Consider the following 16,353-nt stretch of genomic DNA (forward strand, 5'->3'; position numbering starts at 1 on the left):
CATTCACGCAATATACACAGGAACGTAATGACTGTAAATACTATACAACCTATACAAATAAACCAACAGACTCTTCAAGTTTTCAAGAAATCTACGAAACCGTACCATGGCGGCCTGTACACAGCCAGCTAGAATCTTTCCGTCTCAACCACAGCCAGTTGCTGCTCCTTTCTGCTGCTTCAGATAAGTTCTTTACTGTGCGACGCAACTCTTGGCCACTAAATCCGACGTCTCTGAGGAACCGGGTTGTAGAGTGTGCCACAAAACCTCGACAACCCACTTCCACTGGATAAACCTGGACTCTCCATCCTTGCTGTTCTGCCTCAGTGGCCAGATGAGCATATCGCAGTTTCTTCCTCTCATACCACCTACTACCGCAAAACACAATATCTGCCCAACCACCCGTCATTCACGCAATATAGGCCTACACAGGAACGTAAGGACTGTAAATACTATGCAACCTATACAAATAAACCAAAAAAAGTTAATCAAAGTTGTCCTGAGACAAGAACGGGTATTGTTCAAAATTCATGTGTAACTTTGATGAAAGGTTTTGATCCACTTCAAATGTTGACTACTGTATATTAGGTAGGCCTACTTTCTGCTTTTCTGTCATCAGAAAAAAGTCACAATGTTATGAGTTTTAAATCAAATGTGCATTAAAAACAGTATTGGAAACATGTTTTTACTTTGCCTTCATATTATTGTTACTGTTCAAATTCCCGTCATTTGAGATGCGTCGGAAGTTGTGACATTGTAGTTGATTATATTAATTTTGCGCCAAATTTTAATCTTGACCGTTCGATTTAATCAGAAACGATCTTAAAACAGGGCTTTACTTGTAAAACACCGAACTTACCGGTTAAGTTACAAACAGTACAGTACATCCTTAAACAACAAAGAAAATAATCAAAGAAAATGGTCAGTAAGAAAGACGGCATATGCACATGTAGGTTATTTTTAAGTGTAGCATACAGGGCAGTTTTTCTATAACAAAATTTTTTAATGGTAAATGTCTTTTTGAACCCGTTTCTAAGATTGTTGTTGAATGGATCATCCTGTTGGTGGCGGTAATTCAACAGCAGCGCGCCGTTCATACAGCGAAGAAAAAGACAAACAACAGCATCAGAATGGACTTTGACAGGAAGTACTCCTGCTTTCTCTTGAGTCAGTGAAGAATATTATAAATCACACTGATGATATACAGTTGTTAATCAGTTATTTTTAACATCATCCAGAGCAGAGTGTTTTAATGGCGTCAGGAAGCGCACTGATCTTTGATGAGGAGATGACTCGTTATAAACTCCTCTGGACAGAGTAAGTCATCGTATCACTTACAAAAGTGTCATGTTATACTATTAATTTCAGACATGATATAGTGCCGTAGCGTTCAATGAAGTACCTCCGTTATATGCGTTGCAAATACCATGGACGGTTACCATGGACCATGTACCGTTGTCTGATCCCGTTAACATAACGTTACTTGCAACGTGGTTCTTTTTGTAAGGGATTTGATTTATAGAGATCTATATTATTCCTTACCGTCAAAATGATCACAATTTATATCTGTGAATTGAAATAATAGTAAATGAAAATGGAAAATGTTGCCTTGGCTGAATTATATTATTATATTTAAATATTTTTAAATATTTCATTTTATTTCCGATGTTTATTTTATTTCAGGTAATTTAAATAAATAAAAGAAACATTTAGTTTTAGTTTCACTTTCAGTTATACTAACCCTGGCAAAAACAACTATTTAAAAAAAATATTATTAGTAAGAAGTATATGTGCTTTTAGTATTGCAACCACTTAGAAAATAGTAATAATTGCAGTATGAAGTCAATAACAAAATTGCAGTGATTGATAGTGGTTTTACTAAATAGTTTATCGCTGGGAATAATTACATTGTTAATAGTGATAGACAATTTGATCTGTTGATATTTGGACATCAACACAAGTTGGACACAAGTCAATAACTGCACATTGGGAGATTCCCATTCTGTCAGTTCCATAATCTACCAAAAGTCTTCTCAATGGATAATAAACATGGTCTGATTTTAAATAAATATCTAGTTCAGGCATGAAACTCCATGCGCCAACTAATCAGTCCTCTACATGCAATCTCCAAGCAATCACATCATTACTGTATAGAGCTTATGCGCCAGAGAAACGAGGGCGCAGCCATCTTTAGAATATTGTCTTTGAACTTCTGTTTTTGCGGTCGCTCTGTATATTTCTATGGCATTGCTGTCCAGGAGTAATTAGCTTTTGAAGTGGATTTACTTAAAGTAAAGTTAACGAAAGTTATCATGAGGATTTCAATGTTTAAAGCAGATGTCTTAACAAATGTCAGTAGACCGGGAAGATTTTAAAACGAGCCGTTCATTCATAAATATGCAAGATCGCTGTGAAAATACAGACCGGAAGACAAAAGACAACGAGGGCAGCGCTGAAAAGGGGGCGGGGCTACATAAGGTCTATAGGGCATGCTGATTGGCCTCTGCTGATCCTGCAGCCAATGAGATTGCTTGCTCAACATTTAAATATTCTGGTTCAATTCTGGCCTGTTCCTCTGAACCCCTCAACCTCCCCAGCTCCACCTGCCTGGATCTGCTACTCGATTTATCTATGTATATTTATGCAGCAGCAGCGTATCTTACATGCTCACAGCAGCGTTTCTGTGGATCTATTAGCAGTAACAAGTCCATACTTGCTCTGTAGCAGTGAAGCACATCTAGTCCAACAAGACCAAATACATTAACATTGCCATATTTAATAGCATGCTAAAACTATTCCGAGAGTTGTCATGATTGAAATCTAATTGCGGTTCTTTTGTCCAGTCCAGTGTGTGAGATCGAGGTGCCCGAGCGTTTGACCGTGTCGTATGAAGCGCTCAAGAAACACGGCGTGGCACAGAGATGCACACAGGTACCGGTCCGCCAGGCCACCGAGCAGGAGATCTTACTCGCGCACAGGTTGGTGGACTCTCGGCACATGACCTTAAACCAGACCAGTTTCTATTCCCATACAATTAAGTTTGCTTTCGAAATCTTTTGTTTTTAATTAGGGATGCACAATATATCGGCCACCATATCGGTATTTTTAAAATGTTATTTTTATCGGCCCGATAAGACAATTTGGCTGATATATTATAACCGATACATAATGGATTATTTCCTTCCACTGAGACGCTTCAGATGCGCACTGTTCACCATGATGCTTTTGGATTGCTTGAAATATGATTGGAATCCCTTCAAAAAAGGAAAATATAGTTACAGCAACGTGAAGTCTGTCATATAAGCTACATCAAATAATAATGAGAACATTATAATTGTGTGCTTGGGACATGGCTTTTTAAGATGAGACTTTTGTTTTTGTAATCAGGCTCTCAAAAATTATATACAAATTTGGATTTAGATTTATCGGCCAATATATCGGTTATCGGCTTTCAAACATAAAGAATTATCGGTTATCGGTATCGGACAAAATGTTCATATCGGTGCATCCCCTATTTTCAATGCAGTGAGGAATATCTGGAGGCCGTGAAACAGACTCCGAAAATGACCGTGGAAGAGCTGAAGGCATTTTCCAAGAAGTACAATGATGTCTATTTCCACCAGGTATGTCCAGATCGTTCACGCTTGTTGGGTTGAGATGAGTGCAAACGCTTTCTAACGCAGCGTGTCATGTGACTGCAGAACATCTATCGCTGTGCTAAGCTGGCGGTGGGCGCTACGCTGCAGCTGGTGGACAGTGTCATGAAGAGAGAGGTCAGGAACGGCATGGCGCTGGTCAGGTGAGCACACATCCAACAGCTGCTGCCTTCATGATATCGGAAATAAAATAAAACCTACCCGCTTAAAGGTGAAGTGTGTGTTATCTTTACCAATAAACAATAAACGGAACTGCAATTTCTTTGAGCGCCATAACATTGGAATATTTGCTCTGCCAGTGCTGAGAGTTTGAAGCAGGACTTCCTGTTTGTCTGAAACTAAACTAAAATAATGCATTTTTATTATTAACAATATTGATAAAATTTAACTAGTTTTTAATGTAATGATACATTTAATTATCATTATTAGCAATATTTAATTGTTCATAGTAAGTATTAGTAATATTTATATTTAGTAATACATTTAATTATGAATTATTGTTGTTTTTGTTACTGTTAGTATTATTAACAATATCAATAATGTATTATCAAAATATATATTTTTTTATTTAATCATTTATTATTATTGACAATGTTTAATTATGTTCATATTAAACATTAATAATATAAAATAATTATTGTTACTATTAACAAAATTAATGATGTTTTAATGTATAAAGCTAATACCTAAAATTAATGTTTTTTATTTTTATTATTATTTCTATTATTAACAGTAATTATTTTAATTAGTAATATTTAATCAAATTTAAATGTAGCATTTTAAATTGATATTAATATATGTAACACTTTAATGTAATGTTTTTAATTTAATAATACATTTGATTATTATTATTATAAATAATATTTAATTGTTAATTTTAAATATTATTCATATTTATATATATTTTAATTTAATACATTTCATTCTAAATTCTTATTATAATAGTATTATAATGTATAGTTTAACGCTTTTAATTTAAATTATTATTACTATCAATGTTTAATTATCTTCATATTAAATATTAATTATATTTCATAAAATATAAAGGTAATATTTTAATTTAATAATAAATGTAATACATTAATGTACTGATTTTAATTTAATAATGCATTTATTTATTTATTTATTATTATTATTATTATTAATAATAGTAGCTAATCAACACTTCCGCGTGTTGGTTATTGAACACTTAAACATAAAAATAATTTGTATTCGTATTGGTCATGATCAACACAATATATGTTGATCTCTAGTTTTGAATAATTCATTCTTGTTCGCTTCCCTTTTTCCTCTGTGTCCCTCAGGCCTCCAGGACACCACAGTCAGCGCTCTGCTGCTAACGGGTTCTGTGTGTTTAATAACGTGGCCATCGCGGCTCTTTATGCTAAAAAGAGCTACAGCCTGAACAGGTGTTACACTCTGCACTGCTACACCTGTAATACTCACTGAACGAACGAGAACTAAACTGCTGCTGCTGCAGTTGGAGTATTTTGCGTAAGATTTTCCATATGTCATACAGATGAGTTTGAGCTTGTGTTTTTTTCCCAGGGTTTTGATTGTGGACTGGGACGTCCATCACGGACAAGGTGTTCAGTACTGCTTTGAGGAGGACCCCAGGTGAGTTCATCTCGCTTCTGATGGACAGTATCATTTACTAACTAGATGTTTACATGTTTAGAAGAAGATGTGAGTGATCTTTGCACGAGCAATTATTTTATTTTATTTGTAAATTTATATTATCTACATTTCCCCATCTGTTTTGTTTATTTTTTATTTATTTAATTTAATTTTATATTTAATTAATTAATTAATTTATTTATTTATTTATTTATTTTCCATTTTTTTACTTGTAATTAAATGTATTTTATTTTATTTTATATAATTATATTTTTTAATTTATTTTTTATTTGTAAATTTAAATTTTTATCTGTTTTTTATCCACCAGATGAAAATAATTGCATACATCTCCTCAATAACCTGCACAATTTGAGGAATCGTTTATGCAGATATCACAATCTTTCCCCAAGTACGAGCACTAAATGATTTCTCTTTTACCCTAGCGTGCTTTATTTTTCCTGGCATCGTTATGAGCATCAGACCTTCTGGCCCAATCTCCTAGAGTCGGACTATACAAGCGTCGGGAAAGGCAAAGGATCCGGTTTCAACATGAACATCCCCTGGAACAAGGCAAACAAAAAACTGCCCTCAAAAACACCACTGAATCAGTGCTCAGAAATCAAGCTCTTTCATGAGTGAAGTGTATTTCACAACAGCAGTACATGCCAATCAAATCCAGTTTTGAACAACCATTCTTGTTTTTTTCAGTGAATTTGTTTTATTTTTTTCATAACGATTTTTGCCGTTTGTGTATGGCAAGCCGTTTTAACTTATATTCATTTCCAGGATATGAATTGTTGATATCAACAATTACATTTTTGATATCAACAATTACATTTTTGATATCAACAATTACATTTTTGATATCAACAATTTAATTATTGATATCAACAATTTAATTCTTGATATCAACAATTTAATTCTTGATATCAACAATTAGATTCTTGATATCAACAATTGAATTCTTGATATCTGTAATTGTATTTTCACTAGTGAAATGTCACCATAGGCTGCCATTCAAAATGAATTGTTGATATCAACAATTTATTACTTACTAGTAGAAATATAATTTTTCATATCAATAATTACATTGTTACTAGTAAGAATGTGAATTCCTGATATCAAGAATTCAATTGTCACTAGTTGAAATGTCTATTCTTGATATCAACAATTTAATTGCTACTAGTAAAAACTTTCATTTTTGATATCTGAAAATGTATTTCTGATATCAATATTATTTCAGATATCTAAAATGGCTTTCTTACTAGTAACAATCACATTCATGATATCAGAAATTAACATAGTCACTAGTGAAAATGGAATTATTGATATCAAAAATGAACATTGTTGCTAGTAGCAATTCAGTTGTTGATATCAAGAATAGACATTTCAACTAGTGACAATTGAATTCTTGATATCAAAAATAAAGGTTTTTACTAGTAAGAATTGTATTTCTGATATGTGAAATTGGAATTGCAACTAGTAAGAAATCAATTATTGATATCAACAATTGATTTTGAATGGCAGCCTATGGTGACATTTCACTAGTGAAAATACAATTACAGATATCAAGAATTATAGTTTTTACTAGTTGAAATACAATTCTTGATATCTAGAATGAGCATTTTAATTAGTAAAAATGTGATTGTTGATATCAAGAATTAGCATTGTTACTAGTGGAAATGTAATTTCTGATATCAAAAATTGCCATTGTTACTAGTATAAATCTAATTCCTGATATCAATAACTATAATTTTAACTAGTTAAAATTGAATTGTTGATATCAAGAATTCATATCCTGGAAATGAATAAAAGTTAAAACGGCTTGCCATAGTATGTGATGCACATGGTTTCTGTGCTTTGTTTTGTGCAGGTGGGCATGACGAACAGTGACTATCTCTCTGCCTTCTTCCATGTTCTTTTACCTGCCGCATATGAGGTACTCGCCGCACGAGAGTAAAGGCCTGTTCACTCCACGAACGAGAGCTATTACAATATTGTTCAATAAAAACATTGACAGCCAATCAGAATCCATCCTGCTTTAAAGAGCTCAAGCATTTAAAGAGGCAGACAACAAAACTGCAGCATAAACAGAACAATAACGTGTGTTGGTGTTAATGCTAATATACGTATTGCCATAGTTATCTTTATAGTTATTGTTCTTGTTGTGAACGGGCCTTAAAGGGATAGTTCACCCAAAAATGAAAATTAGCCCATGATTTACTCACCCTGAAGCCATTCTAGGTGTAAATGACTTTCTGCTTTGGGCCATTGGAAATTTAAATTATTAATGCAATTTTTGGACCATTTTTGTTGTTTCTAAGATTTTCTCTTTCAGTTTGATCCAGAGCTGGTGTTGGTGTCTGCTGGGTTTGATTCAGCCATTGGGGATCCAGAAGTAAGAGACTTTTTTTTTTAAGTTTGTGATTTTTTGAGGCGAGCACCTTAAACTCCCCCTGTGGTGAAAATCAAGCTTTCAATGTTGCTTATATGTCTATGTGGTGTTTTTAATATGCTTTAAGACGAACCATGTGCAAATTTATAAGTCAACAGCATTGCTGAGTATTTTCTCCTTAAAACTCCAGTGAACCAAAAACACAATTTGAAATCGCTGGTGTTTCTGACGTCACAAACTGCCTTGTAACCAATCAGATCAATGTGTGATCGTCTGGTGTGAGTGAGTGGAGGCGGGGCTCATTTGCATATTCATAGAACCGCGTATATTAAATGAGGCAAGGGTGTAGAGTTACATTCAAGCTATTTTAAGGCATGAAGACATTTTTTTTTTCAATAAAGCTGATTGATTTTGGTGATCAAAATAAGTATTGAGGGATAAAATCATTGGCTACAGGGGGACTTTAACTGTTACTTCCCTTTCAGGATCTTTAGTCCGTCTATCAGGCTGCTCTCCAACGTTTCAGCCCTATTTCATGGGCCGTATGGCATGATATCAGTTGACATTGTTGTCTTTTCTGGTTTAGGGTGAAATGTGTGCTTCTCCTGAGATCTTTGCCCACCTCACCCAACTGTTGATGCCTTTGGCTGCAGGAAAGATGTGCGTCGTCCTGGAGGTCAGGTGTCATTTTCAAACAAAACCTGGATTCATTTCATTTTAAATACCCGTTCTCTTCAGTTTTGATTTCTCTTGGTTTCTTTCAATGGTGTTTAGGGAGGGTACAACCTGACTTCTCTGGCCCAGTCTGTTTGCCAAACCGTCCAGACGCTTCTCGGAGATCCGGCCCCGCGGCTGTTAGGGCTCGGAGCCGCTTGTGAGAGGTGAATTGAGCTGTCAATCAAGCGGCGAGTGCTTTTAATTGGTTGAAGTGTACTTGGGTAGCCCCGCCATCAGTGAATGTCCTGCCCGCCAACGTTAAACATCAAATACATCCTGATTGGTTGCAATATGCAACATTTGATATCACTTTATTTTAGAGTGTCATTGTTACATGATGTAGTTGCTATAGTCATAACTATAAATTATGCATTATTACATGTACCTAAATCAAATCCTAATCCTAACCCTATAGTAAGTACATGTAGTTACTTAATATTACTCAGTACTTAAATGTATAATTACAGTGTAACACACACCTTAAAGTTAAGTGTAACTATATTTAACGTGGACAAACAAATCACTCGTCACTAGAAAGCTGGAGTTATATGTTGTGTTCTCTTTCTCAGCGCACTGGAGTCTATTCAAAATGTCCGCAAAGCTCAATCATCGTACTGGAGCTGTTTTAAACACATAGGTTAGTTACTTTTGCTCAAATGAAATTGCCATTTTCTTTTCGCCATTTTCTATTGTGTTTATTATAATGTAAAATGGTGGTTCTTCTCAAGTAGTAAGATGAAAGACGTAGTGACAATGCAAAGCATCAGTACTCCAGTCTTCAGTGTCACATGATCCTTAAGAAATCATTCTAATATGATGATTTGATGCTCAAGAAACATTTCTGATTATTATCAATGTTGAAAACAGTTGTTTGTGATAACGGATTGATAACGTGCGTTTGTGTGAACGCCAATATAGTTATCGTTATAGTTATCATTCTTGGTATCACTCAGGCCTTAAAAGTATGAATTTCTTGTGGAAAAAAACGAACTTTTGAATGGTACTGTATATTAGATTAAATAATTTTTTATCTGTCCTGTTCCTAAGAGGCTCATTCAGAAACGAGCACGAAGCGGCCCAGACTGGACGAGAAGAACGGCGCAACAAAAGAGGCTGCAAACCCTGCACAAGAGACCGACACAGAGAAGAAGACTCAGGGTATCGTGTGGCCAGAACCTTTAGCCAGGACATCAGCATGTGTGCGAACTGTCACAGCGCCCCCTCCTGGTGTGGAGGTCTCACTGCCCGAGGGCTGCCAGCGTTTGGAGGACGTTTCCCAAAGTACCACTAAAGAAGTACAAAGTATCCGGTTGGTAAAATACTATCAGATCAGAAAACCCGCTGTTACTCTTTTAGGGCGCATTGTAACCCATTTTTTCCATTTCTAGGGACAAACATTTCCAAGGCGTCACGGACCAAAACATCCTCCAGCCTCTTGGAAGTGTAATTTCAGTTCTTGACCAGATGATGAATAAAGAGGTGAGGAAGTGATACCGGAGGTCTGGGGGGTGTTTTTGTGTGCAGTGTTTGGTAACGGACTGTAACTTAATCAGGTGTGTAACGGATGTGTCGTGGTGTGTGACTCGAGTGTGTCCGTACGCTGTGCTTTTCAACACGCACTAATTGGCCTTGCTGAACGGTACAACACTTCTCAGACTTACAGAAGAATTTTTTTTTTTTAAATCACCTTGATCAGATTAATAATGACCTGTTATGTGATATTAAATTGAGTGCTTGTGTTTTTGATGAAGGGTTATGGTTGTTTTTATTGGAGATGAAAATATACCAGTCACTACTAATGATGGGTGAGACAGTTATTAATATCTATCTATCTATCTATCTATCTATCTATCTATCTATCTATCTATCTATCTATCTATCTATCTATCTATCTATCTATCTATCTATCTATCTATCTATCTGTCTGTCTGTCTGTCTGTCTGTCTGTCTGTCTGTCTATCTTTTATATATCTCTATCTATCTATCTATCTATCTATCTATCTGTCCGTCCGTCCGTCCGTCCGTCCGTCCGTCCGTCCGTCCGTCCGTCCGTCCGTCCGTCCGTCCGTCCGTCCGTCCGTCCGTCCGTCCGTCCGTCCGTCCGTCCGTCCGTCCGTCCGTCCTTTATATCTATCTATCTATCTATCTATCTATCTATCTATCTATCTATCTATCTATCTATCTAATCTATCCATCTATCTATCTCCAGTTTTTTGCTGTCATTTTAATCAAGGATATTAAAAATACTTTGGTCAGTTATTTAGAAGTCGCATGGCCAGCTGTCCTTGACCGCAGTGTGTGTCTCTGTCCTCAGAAAGGTGTTTCTAGTCCAGATCTGTGCTGAAGAAACCGAAGAGAAGTGTGTGAACCGTTTGTCCTTGTGTTTGAGAGAGGTGCGTGATCACACCTGATATTGTCTCAGATTTCGTCTTGTTTCTATGACGTCACATCCTCTTCCTGCTTGTCTGCAGGGCGAGAGCTTCACGGCAGGGTTCATGCAGGCGGTTCTGGGCCTGATCCTCCCCCTGGCGTATGAGTTTAACCCTGGGCTGGTGCTGGGGGTTGTGGGAGAAAGTGCAGTGAAGACTCATTTGGCAGCAGTCTGGGGTCACCTGACCAGCCTACTTCAGGGTGTGGCACAGGGCCGCACACTCACTCTACTGCAGGTCAGATTCGCGTTTTTCTTTTTTTACAGGCCCAAAACATCAATCTACAGTATTAATTTGCATTAAATGTATTTATTTAATTGTTTTAAATATATTTATTTAAAAATCTATTGGTTTTAAATGCATTTATTTTAAATTTAATTGTTTTGAATGATATGTTTTTTTATTTTTAAATTTAAAACAAATAAATACTTTTAAAACTAATAAATACATAATAAATAAATAAATTTCAAATAAATAACTGAATACAGTTTGTATTTAAATGTATTTGCTTTAAATGTATTAATTTAAATGGAAATGTATTTATTTTTTTAATTTAAATCAAATAAAAACTTTTAAAACAAACAAATGCGTTTTAAATAAATACATTAAAATAGATAAATACAATTTATTTTAAATGAAATTTTAATTTTATTTTAAAATGTATTTGTTTTTGAATTAAAACATACATTTATAATTTAAAATACATAAAGAACTATTCCTTTATTTATTTAAAATGTATTTATTTACGTATTTATTTGTTTTACATTTAAAAATAAACTTAAATATTAAAATAAATACATTTTAAATAAACACATTTTAAACAAATAAGTGAATAAAAAGTATTTATTTGAAATATGTATTTATTTATTTTAAATGTATTTTATTTATTTTGTGTATTTTCTTAGAATTTTGGCCTGTACAATAAACATATAGAACATTTTGAATAGATGAATTTTTAGTTATATGTCATCTAATGACTATGGCCCAGAATATTAACTGAGAACCGTCTGAACTGTTGGGGCAGTCATGGCCTAATGGTAACAGAGTTGGACTGGTGACCCCAAGGTTGCTGGTTCGATTCCAGTACCGGCAGGAATATGACTGAGGTGTCCTTGAGCAAGGCACCTAACCCCCAATCGCTCCCCGGGCGCCACTCAAGGCTGCCCGCTGCTCCGGGTGTGTGTATCCACGTTTGCAGTGTGTGTGTCTTCACTACTCACTACTCTGCTCCTAATGTGTGTGCACTTACTTGGATGGGTTAAATGCAGAGGTCAAATTCCAAGTATGGGTTACCATACTTGGCCATCATGTGTCACTTTCACTTTCACTTTTCACTTTTCACTTTTCACACAAAACATGGTGTTTCATGACGTGGCATAGTGGTTAAGCCATGTCTGGTAATGCTACAGTATATGCGCTGTTTGCTACCAGTGAATCACAATATATGCATGTCTTCAGGGCTATGACAAAGATCTGGTGGAGGTTACGGTCGCTGCCCTCTCTGGGGCCCCTGTTCCCCCCCTCGGGGTCTTGGGGGCCCCCAAACCTGAAGACGTTCAGATGATAGAAAAGCAGAGACAGAGGTTGCAGAAACGCTGGAGTTTGGTGCAGTGCGCAGGTACTGAGACTGAAGTTAACTAAAATATTAGACAGAACATGTAAATGAGTGGATTTACAAAACATACATCACATATGTTCATTAAAACAGGCCTTCGTTCATATATGGACATATATATGCATTCTGTGAACTTGGAAGGCTTTAATGTACATGAATAGATGAATAACAGTGTATGTTTGCAGTTTCAGAAAGCTGATGGAAGCCTCTTGAACATCGAACAACCTGCGTTTTGATGTCCAGTTATTGAAAATCATGAATTTTACTTTTTTGTACTTTTTTTAAACGTTACATTTTGTATGGCAGTAAAAATAAACCTGATACAGTCTTTGTTGGTACTTTAGTCTTTGTGTGTGTGTGTGTGTGTGTGTGTGTGTGTGTGTGTGTGTGTGTGTGTGTGTGTGTGTGTGTGTGTGTGTGTGTGTGTGTGTGTGTGTGTGTGTGTGTGTGTGTGTGTGTGTGTGGGGTTTGTCTGGTCAGAAGTGAGCTAAATCTGACAACCTACATTTGGGGATGTAAGCGAATTATAATTGCTATAAATTTAGAATAATGAATGCTTGCTGTATTCCTCATTTGTTAGTTGCTTTGGATAAAAGCGTCTGCTAAATGAACTAGGAATAATAATTATGATTAGTTTCTACTTCTTGGATGGCTAGGTAGAAGTGTGTTGTGTTGTGTTTAGTTTCTATCTGACTAGAAGTGTGTGTCTCAAGAAGACAAAATGATGTTTGTTACGACATGTCATGTTTTCCATGACTGACTGACTCTCAAAAGTATATCAGGAGTGACAGTTGGGTCATACTTTTTACTGATAAATTTCCCTCAAACTATTATCTGTTTTTTTGTGTGTGTGCTAAATCCTTCACCACACCCAGAGAAAACGGTTAGTAGCTTATAGTTATTTGTTCATTCTTTCTGATTTTGTTTTTAAGTATTATATATTATTAGCCAATCTGTATCAAATGGTATCAGATATATCTCGACCGTACATAATCATCTTTTTTTCAGTGGTTTGCTGTTATTATTCATGATCCGTATGGTTTTTCATGGCATGTGATGCTTTTACAAATCCACTGGGTGGCAAATGTTACTAGCTAAAAAAATTACATTAAGAATAATCATCCAGTAGGGAGCGCAGATTGGCCAGAATCCTCAGTTGAACCGCATATACTTTTTCTGTCTTATTGGCGATATTTGTATTATCGATAACGATATGATCACCTAAATTTATATCTTAGTTAGAGCAGATCCATATTGGATTTTACGATAATGAGGCTGTGTGGAATATACTTAGTCTTATAGTTGTACTAGCTCTTTCTACGTTTTCAAAACTCACAACTTTCAAACAGTTTTGGGGAGTTTTTGTCTCCTGAATGGATTTTTGTAAATGTGTTTTGTCAGCTGAACAACTGACATGTAGTACAATCTATTTAAAACACTATTTTGCTCACAGCCTTATTTTCATTCCTGTCAAATATTAAATATGGCGCTGCCCTGAAGGTCTATTAATTCGTATTGTAATGAATTAATACAGTATTAATACTCGATAAACAAACGCAGACAAATTATTCTCAAAAAACTAAAATAAAATAAAAAAATCATTTTGTGTAAGCTGATTAGTCTGTCTTGATCAGCGATGAGAAAAGTAACAGATACCACGTGACATCTCCGTCTATCTTTAGCACCGATCTAGATACTATTTTGCACATGAAAAATGACACTGAATGGTTTTAGTAATTATTAAATGAAATCACATGGTAAATAATTGAAATAATGAAATAAGTATTTTATCGCGTCTTACCCCACTTTGGGCCACTACGCCCCGCCCCCTATAGTCTATAATAATAATTTCCATTCTTCTCACTTCTCTGGTTCTGTGACAGAAGCCGAGGATCAGATGGCCGCCAATCCGACCAGAGCGACTGGCCAGCCGGGCAAGATGAAGAAGGATGAGTCGCTGCTGGGAAAACTTGGAGGAACGTTATCTCGCAAAAAAAAGCTGAAAGAAGGTAATATTTTTAGGATATTGTGACTGTTAACAAAAGAAAGGAGAAATACTGTAATTAGAAGAGCATATGACATAATGCAGTCATTGATTTAATCTCTGTCCATGGTGCTGCGCTTGATCAATAATAGATTTATGAAAATGCTTTCACTGCGGGATAGGCCTATTTAACCATCAAAAAAAAAAAAGAAGGAAAAAATAAATAATAATAATATAATTAAAAGGCCTATATAATAGATATTTCTACCGTGCTAATATTAGTAATTGTATATAATCCTAGTTTTATACATTTTTGATTTACTCTTTGTATATCAGCATAACTTCATCCACACAGTTATGTTGTGTTGTCGTCTGGGACAGAAATAGCCAGGTCAGGAGCTCAAGGTTATTCAGATAACTGTGAAGCAGTTGCTTTGTATTTCTAGTTAGTTATTTTCCCCCTGTCAGACTCTCAAGAGTTAAAAATCTATGTCTATGCTAGATTTGTTGTTTTGTACAGTTTTAGATCAAACTCATCCTTCCAGCCTCCATCTGTGTGAACAGCTGCAGCTGCACAGTAACGTGTGTGTGAATGTATGTGTGTGTGTGTGTGTGTGTGTGAATGTATGTGTGTGTGTGTGTGTGTGTGTGTGTGTGTTCGTTTGTACCTTAATGAGACACAAAGGCAGGAATGACAGAGACGAGAGCTGTTTTAAATAGCTTTTGTACTGTTTTAATCTTCAGTCAGTCACGCAGGAGTTACACAGTGTGTTAAAGGCTCTTTAGTGACTCTTTGTTTAGGGCTTTGTTTTGGGAAGTTTGAAAGAGTTTTTAAGTTTGAAGCGATTACCTTGTTAAGTGGTTGCTATAGTCTTCTGAATGTTTGCTAGGGAGTTGCTCAAGTGTTCTAAATGGTTGCTAGGATGTTTTGGATGGTTGTTAGGGGCAGGGTGTTGCTAGGGTGTTCTAGCCACTTGCTTGCAGGTTCTAGCTGATTGTTAGGGTGTTCTGGGTGGTTGTAACGATTTCTGGTTGAGTGTTTAGTGTTTAGGTGTTGCTAGGGTGTTCTGGCTGGTTGTTTGGGTGTTCTGGTGGTGTTCTGGATGGTTCTTGTTCTGGCTGGTTGTTTGGGTGTTCTGGGTGGTTGTCAGGATGTTGCTAATGTGGTTTGGCTGGTTGCTAGGGTTTTTGCTGATTGTTAGGGCATTCTGAATGGTTGTTATGATTTCTGGTTGGTTGTTAAGGTGTTGCTAGGATGTTCTGGTTGGTTGGCATGGTGTTTTAGCTGGTTGTTTGGGTGTTCTGGATGGTTCTTGTTCTGGCTGGTTGTTTGTGTGTTCTGGGTGGTTGTCCGTTTGTTGCTCATGTGGTTTGGCTGGTTGCTAGGGTTTTTGCTGATTATTAGGGTATTCTTGATGGTTGTTATGATTTCTGGTTGATTGTGAAGGTGTTGATAGAGTGCTCTGGCTGGTAGGCAGTGTGTTCTAGCTGATTGTTTGGGTGTTCTGTATGGTTGTTAGGATTTCTGGCTGGTTGTTAAGGTGTTGCTAGGGCGTTTTAGTTGGTTGTTAGGGTGATCTGGCTGGTTGCATGTGTGTTCGGGATAGTTGTCAGGATTTTTGGCTGGTTGTTTAGGTGTTTCTAGGGTGTTTTGGCTGGTTGTTAGGGTGTTCTGGCTGGTTGCATTGGTGTTCAGGACAGTTGTCAGGATTTTGGGGTAGTTGTTAAGGTGTTTCTACTGTGTTTTGGCTGGTTGTTAGGGTGTTCTGGCTGGTTTGTCTGTAGTCAGACCTGTACTGATTGGTGGATGTACAGTTGGAAAACTCTAAGAGGAAATACAATACATTTTTGATGAAAGTCTGTGGAAAATGTGATGTATTCTGGTCAAGTGTCTTTCAGATGAGTGACTTTGGTCAAGCAGTGATGTTGTTTTGTGGAGA

The 16,353-nt window shown here is 36.2% G+C and overlaps 2 protein-coding genes across 2 annotated transcripts in view; both read left to right on the forward strand.

Annotated features, from left to right (window-relative positions):
• The first annotated feature begins 1,095 nt into the window (after positions 1-1,095).
• On the forward strand, positions 1,096-12,757 carry LOC143720572 (polyamine deacetylase HDAC10-like). The gene is made up of 20 exons (XM_077210118.1): positions 1,096-1,317; positions 2,844-2,978; positions 3,527-3,623; positions 3,702-3,799; positions 4,961-5,065; positions 5,205-5,273; positions 5,717-5,843; positions 7,147-7,212; positions 7,612-7,671; positions 8,255-8,344; positions 8,443-8,549; positions 8,955-9,022; positions 9,433-9,694; positions 9,774-9,864; positions 9,939-10,024; positions 10,137-10,190; positions 10,700-10,778; positions 10,857-11,051; positions 12,273-12,432; positions 12,615-12,757. Exons 1-20 carry the CDS (start codon positions 1,253-1,255, stop codon positions 12,626-12,628), a joined length of 2,028 nt encoding a protein of 675 aa, XP_077066233.1. The 5' UTR covers positions 1,096-1,252; the 3' UTR covers positions 12,629-12,757.
• Positions 12,758-14,281: 1,524 nt separating this feature from the next.
• parvb (parvin, beta) overlaps positions 14,282-16,353 on the forward strand; it is an 18,338-nt gene continuing 16,266 nt past the window's right edge. Inside the window, exon 1 of the mRNA XM_077210122.1 lies at positions 14,282-14,438. Within this exon, the coding sequence (XP_077066237.1) occupies positions 14,327-14,438 (112 nt within the window). The 5' untranslated portion in view covers positions 14,282-14,326. The remainder of the gene's footprint in view (positions 14,439-16,353) is intronic.

The sequence above is a fragment of the Siphateles boraxobius genome, unplaced genomic scaffold (assembly GCF_051911475.1).
Source record: "Siphateles boraxobius isolate OS27281-9 unplaced genomic scaffold, OSU_SipBor_1 65, whole genome shotgun sequence".
Classification (NCBI taxonomy): Eukaryota; Metazoa; Chordata; class Actinopteri; order Cypriniformes; family Leuciscidae; genus Siphateles; species Siphateles boraxobius.

Coding starts and splice junctions, on each gene's coding strand:
- LOC143720572 (XM_077210118.1), top strand. CDS start 1,253: ATGGCGTCAGGAAGCGCACTGATCTTTGATGAGGAGATGACTCGTTAT. Junction 5,844..7,146: donor TGAACATCCCCTGGAACAAG/GCAAACAAAAAA, acceptor TGTTTTGTGCAG/GTGGGCATGACGAACAGTGA. Junction 10,025..10,136: donor CTAATTGGCCTTGCTGAACG/GTACAACACTTC, acceptor TTTTTGATGAAG/GGTTATGGTTGTTTTTATTG.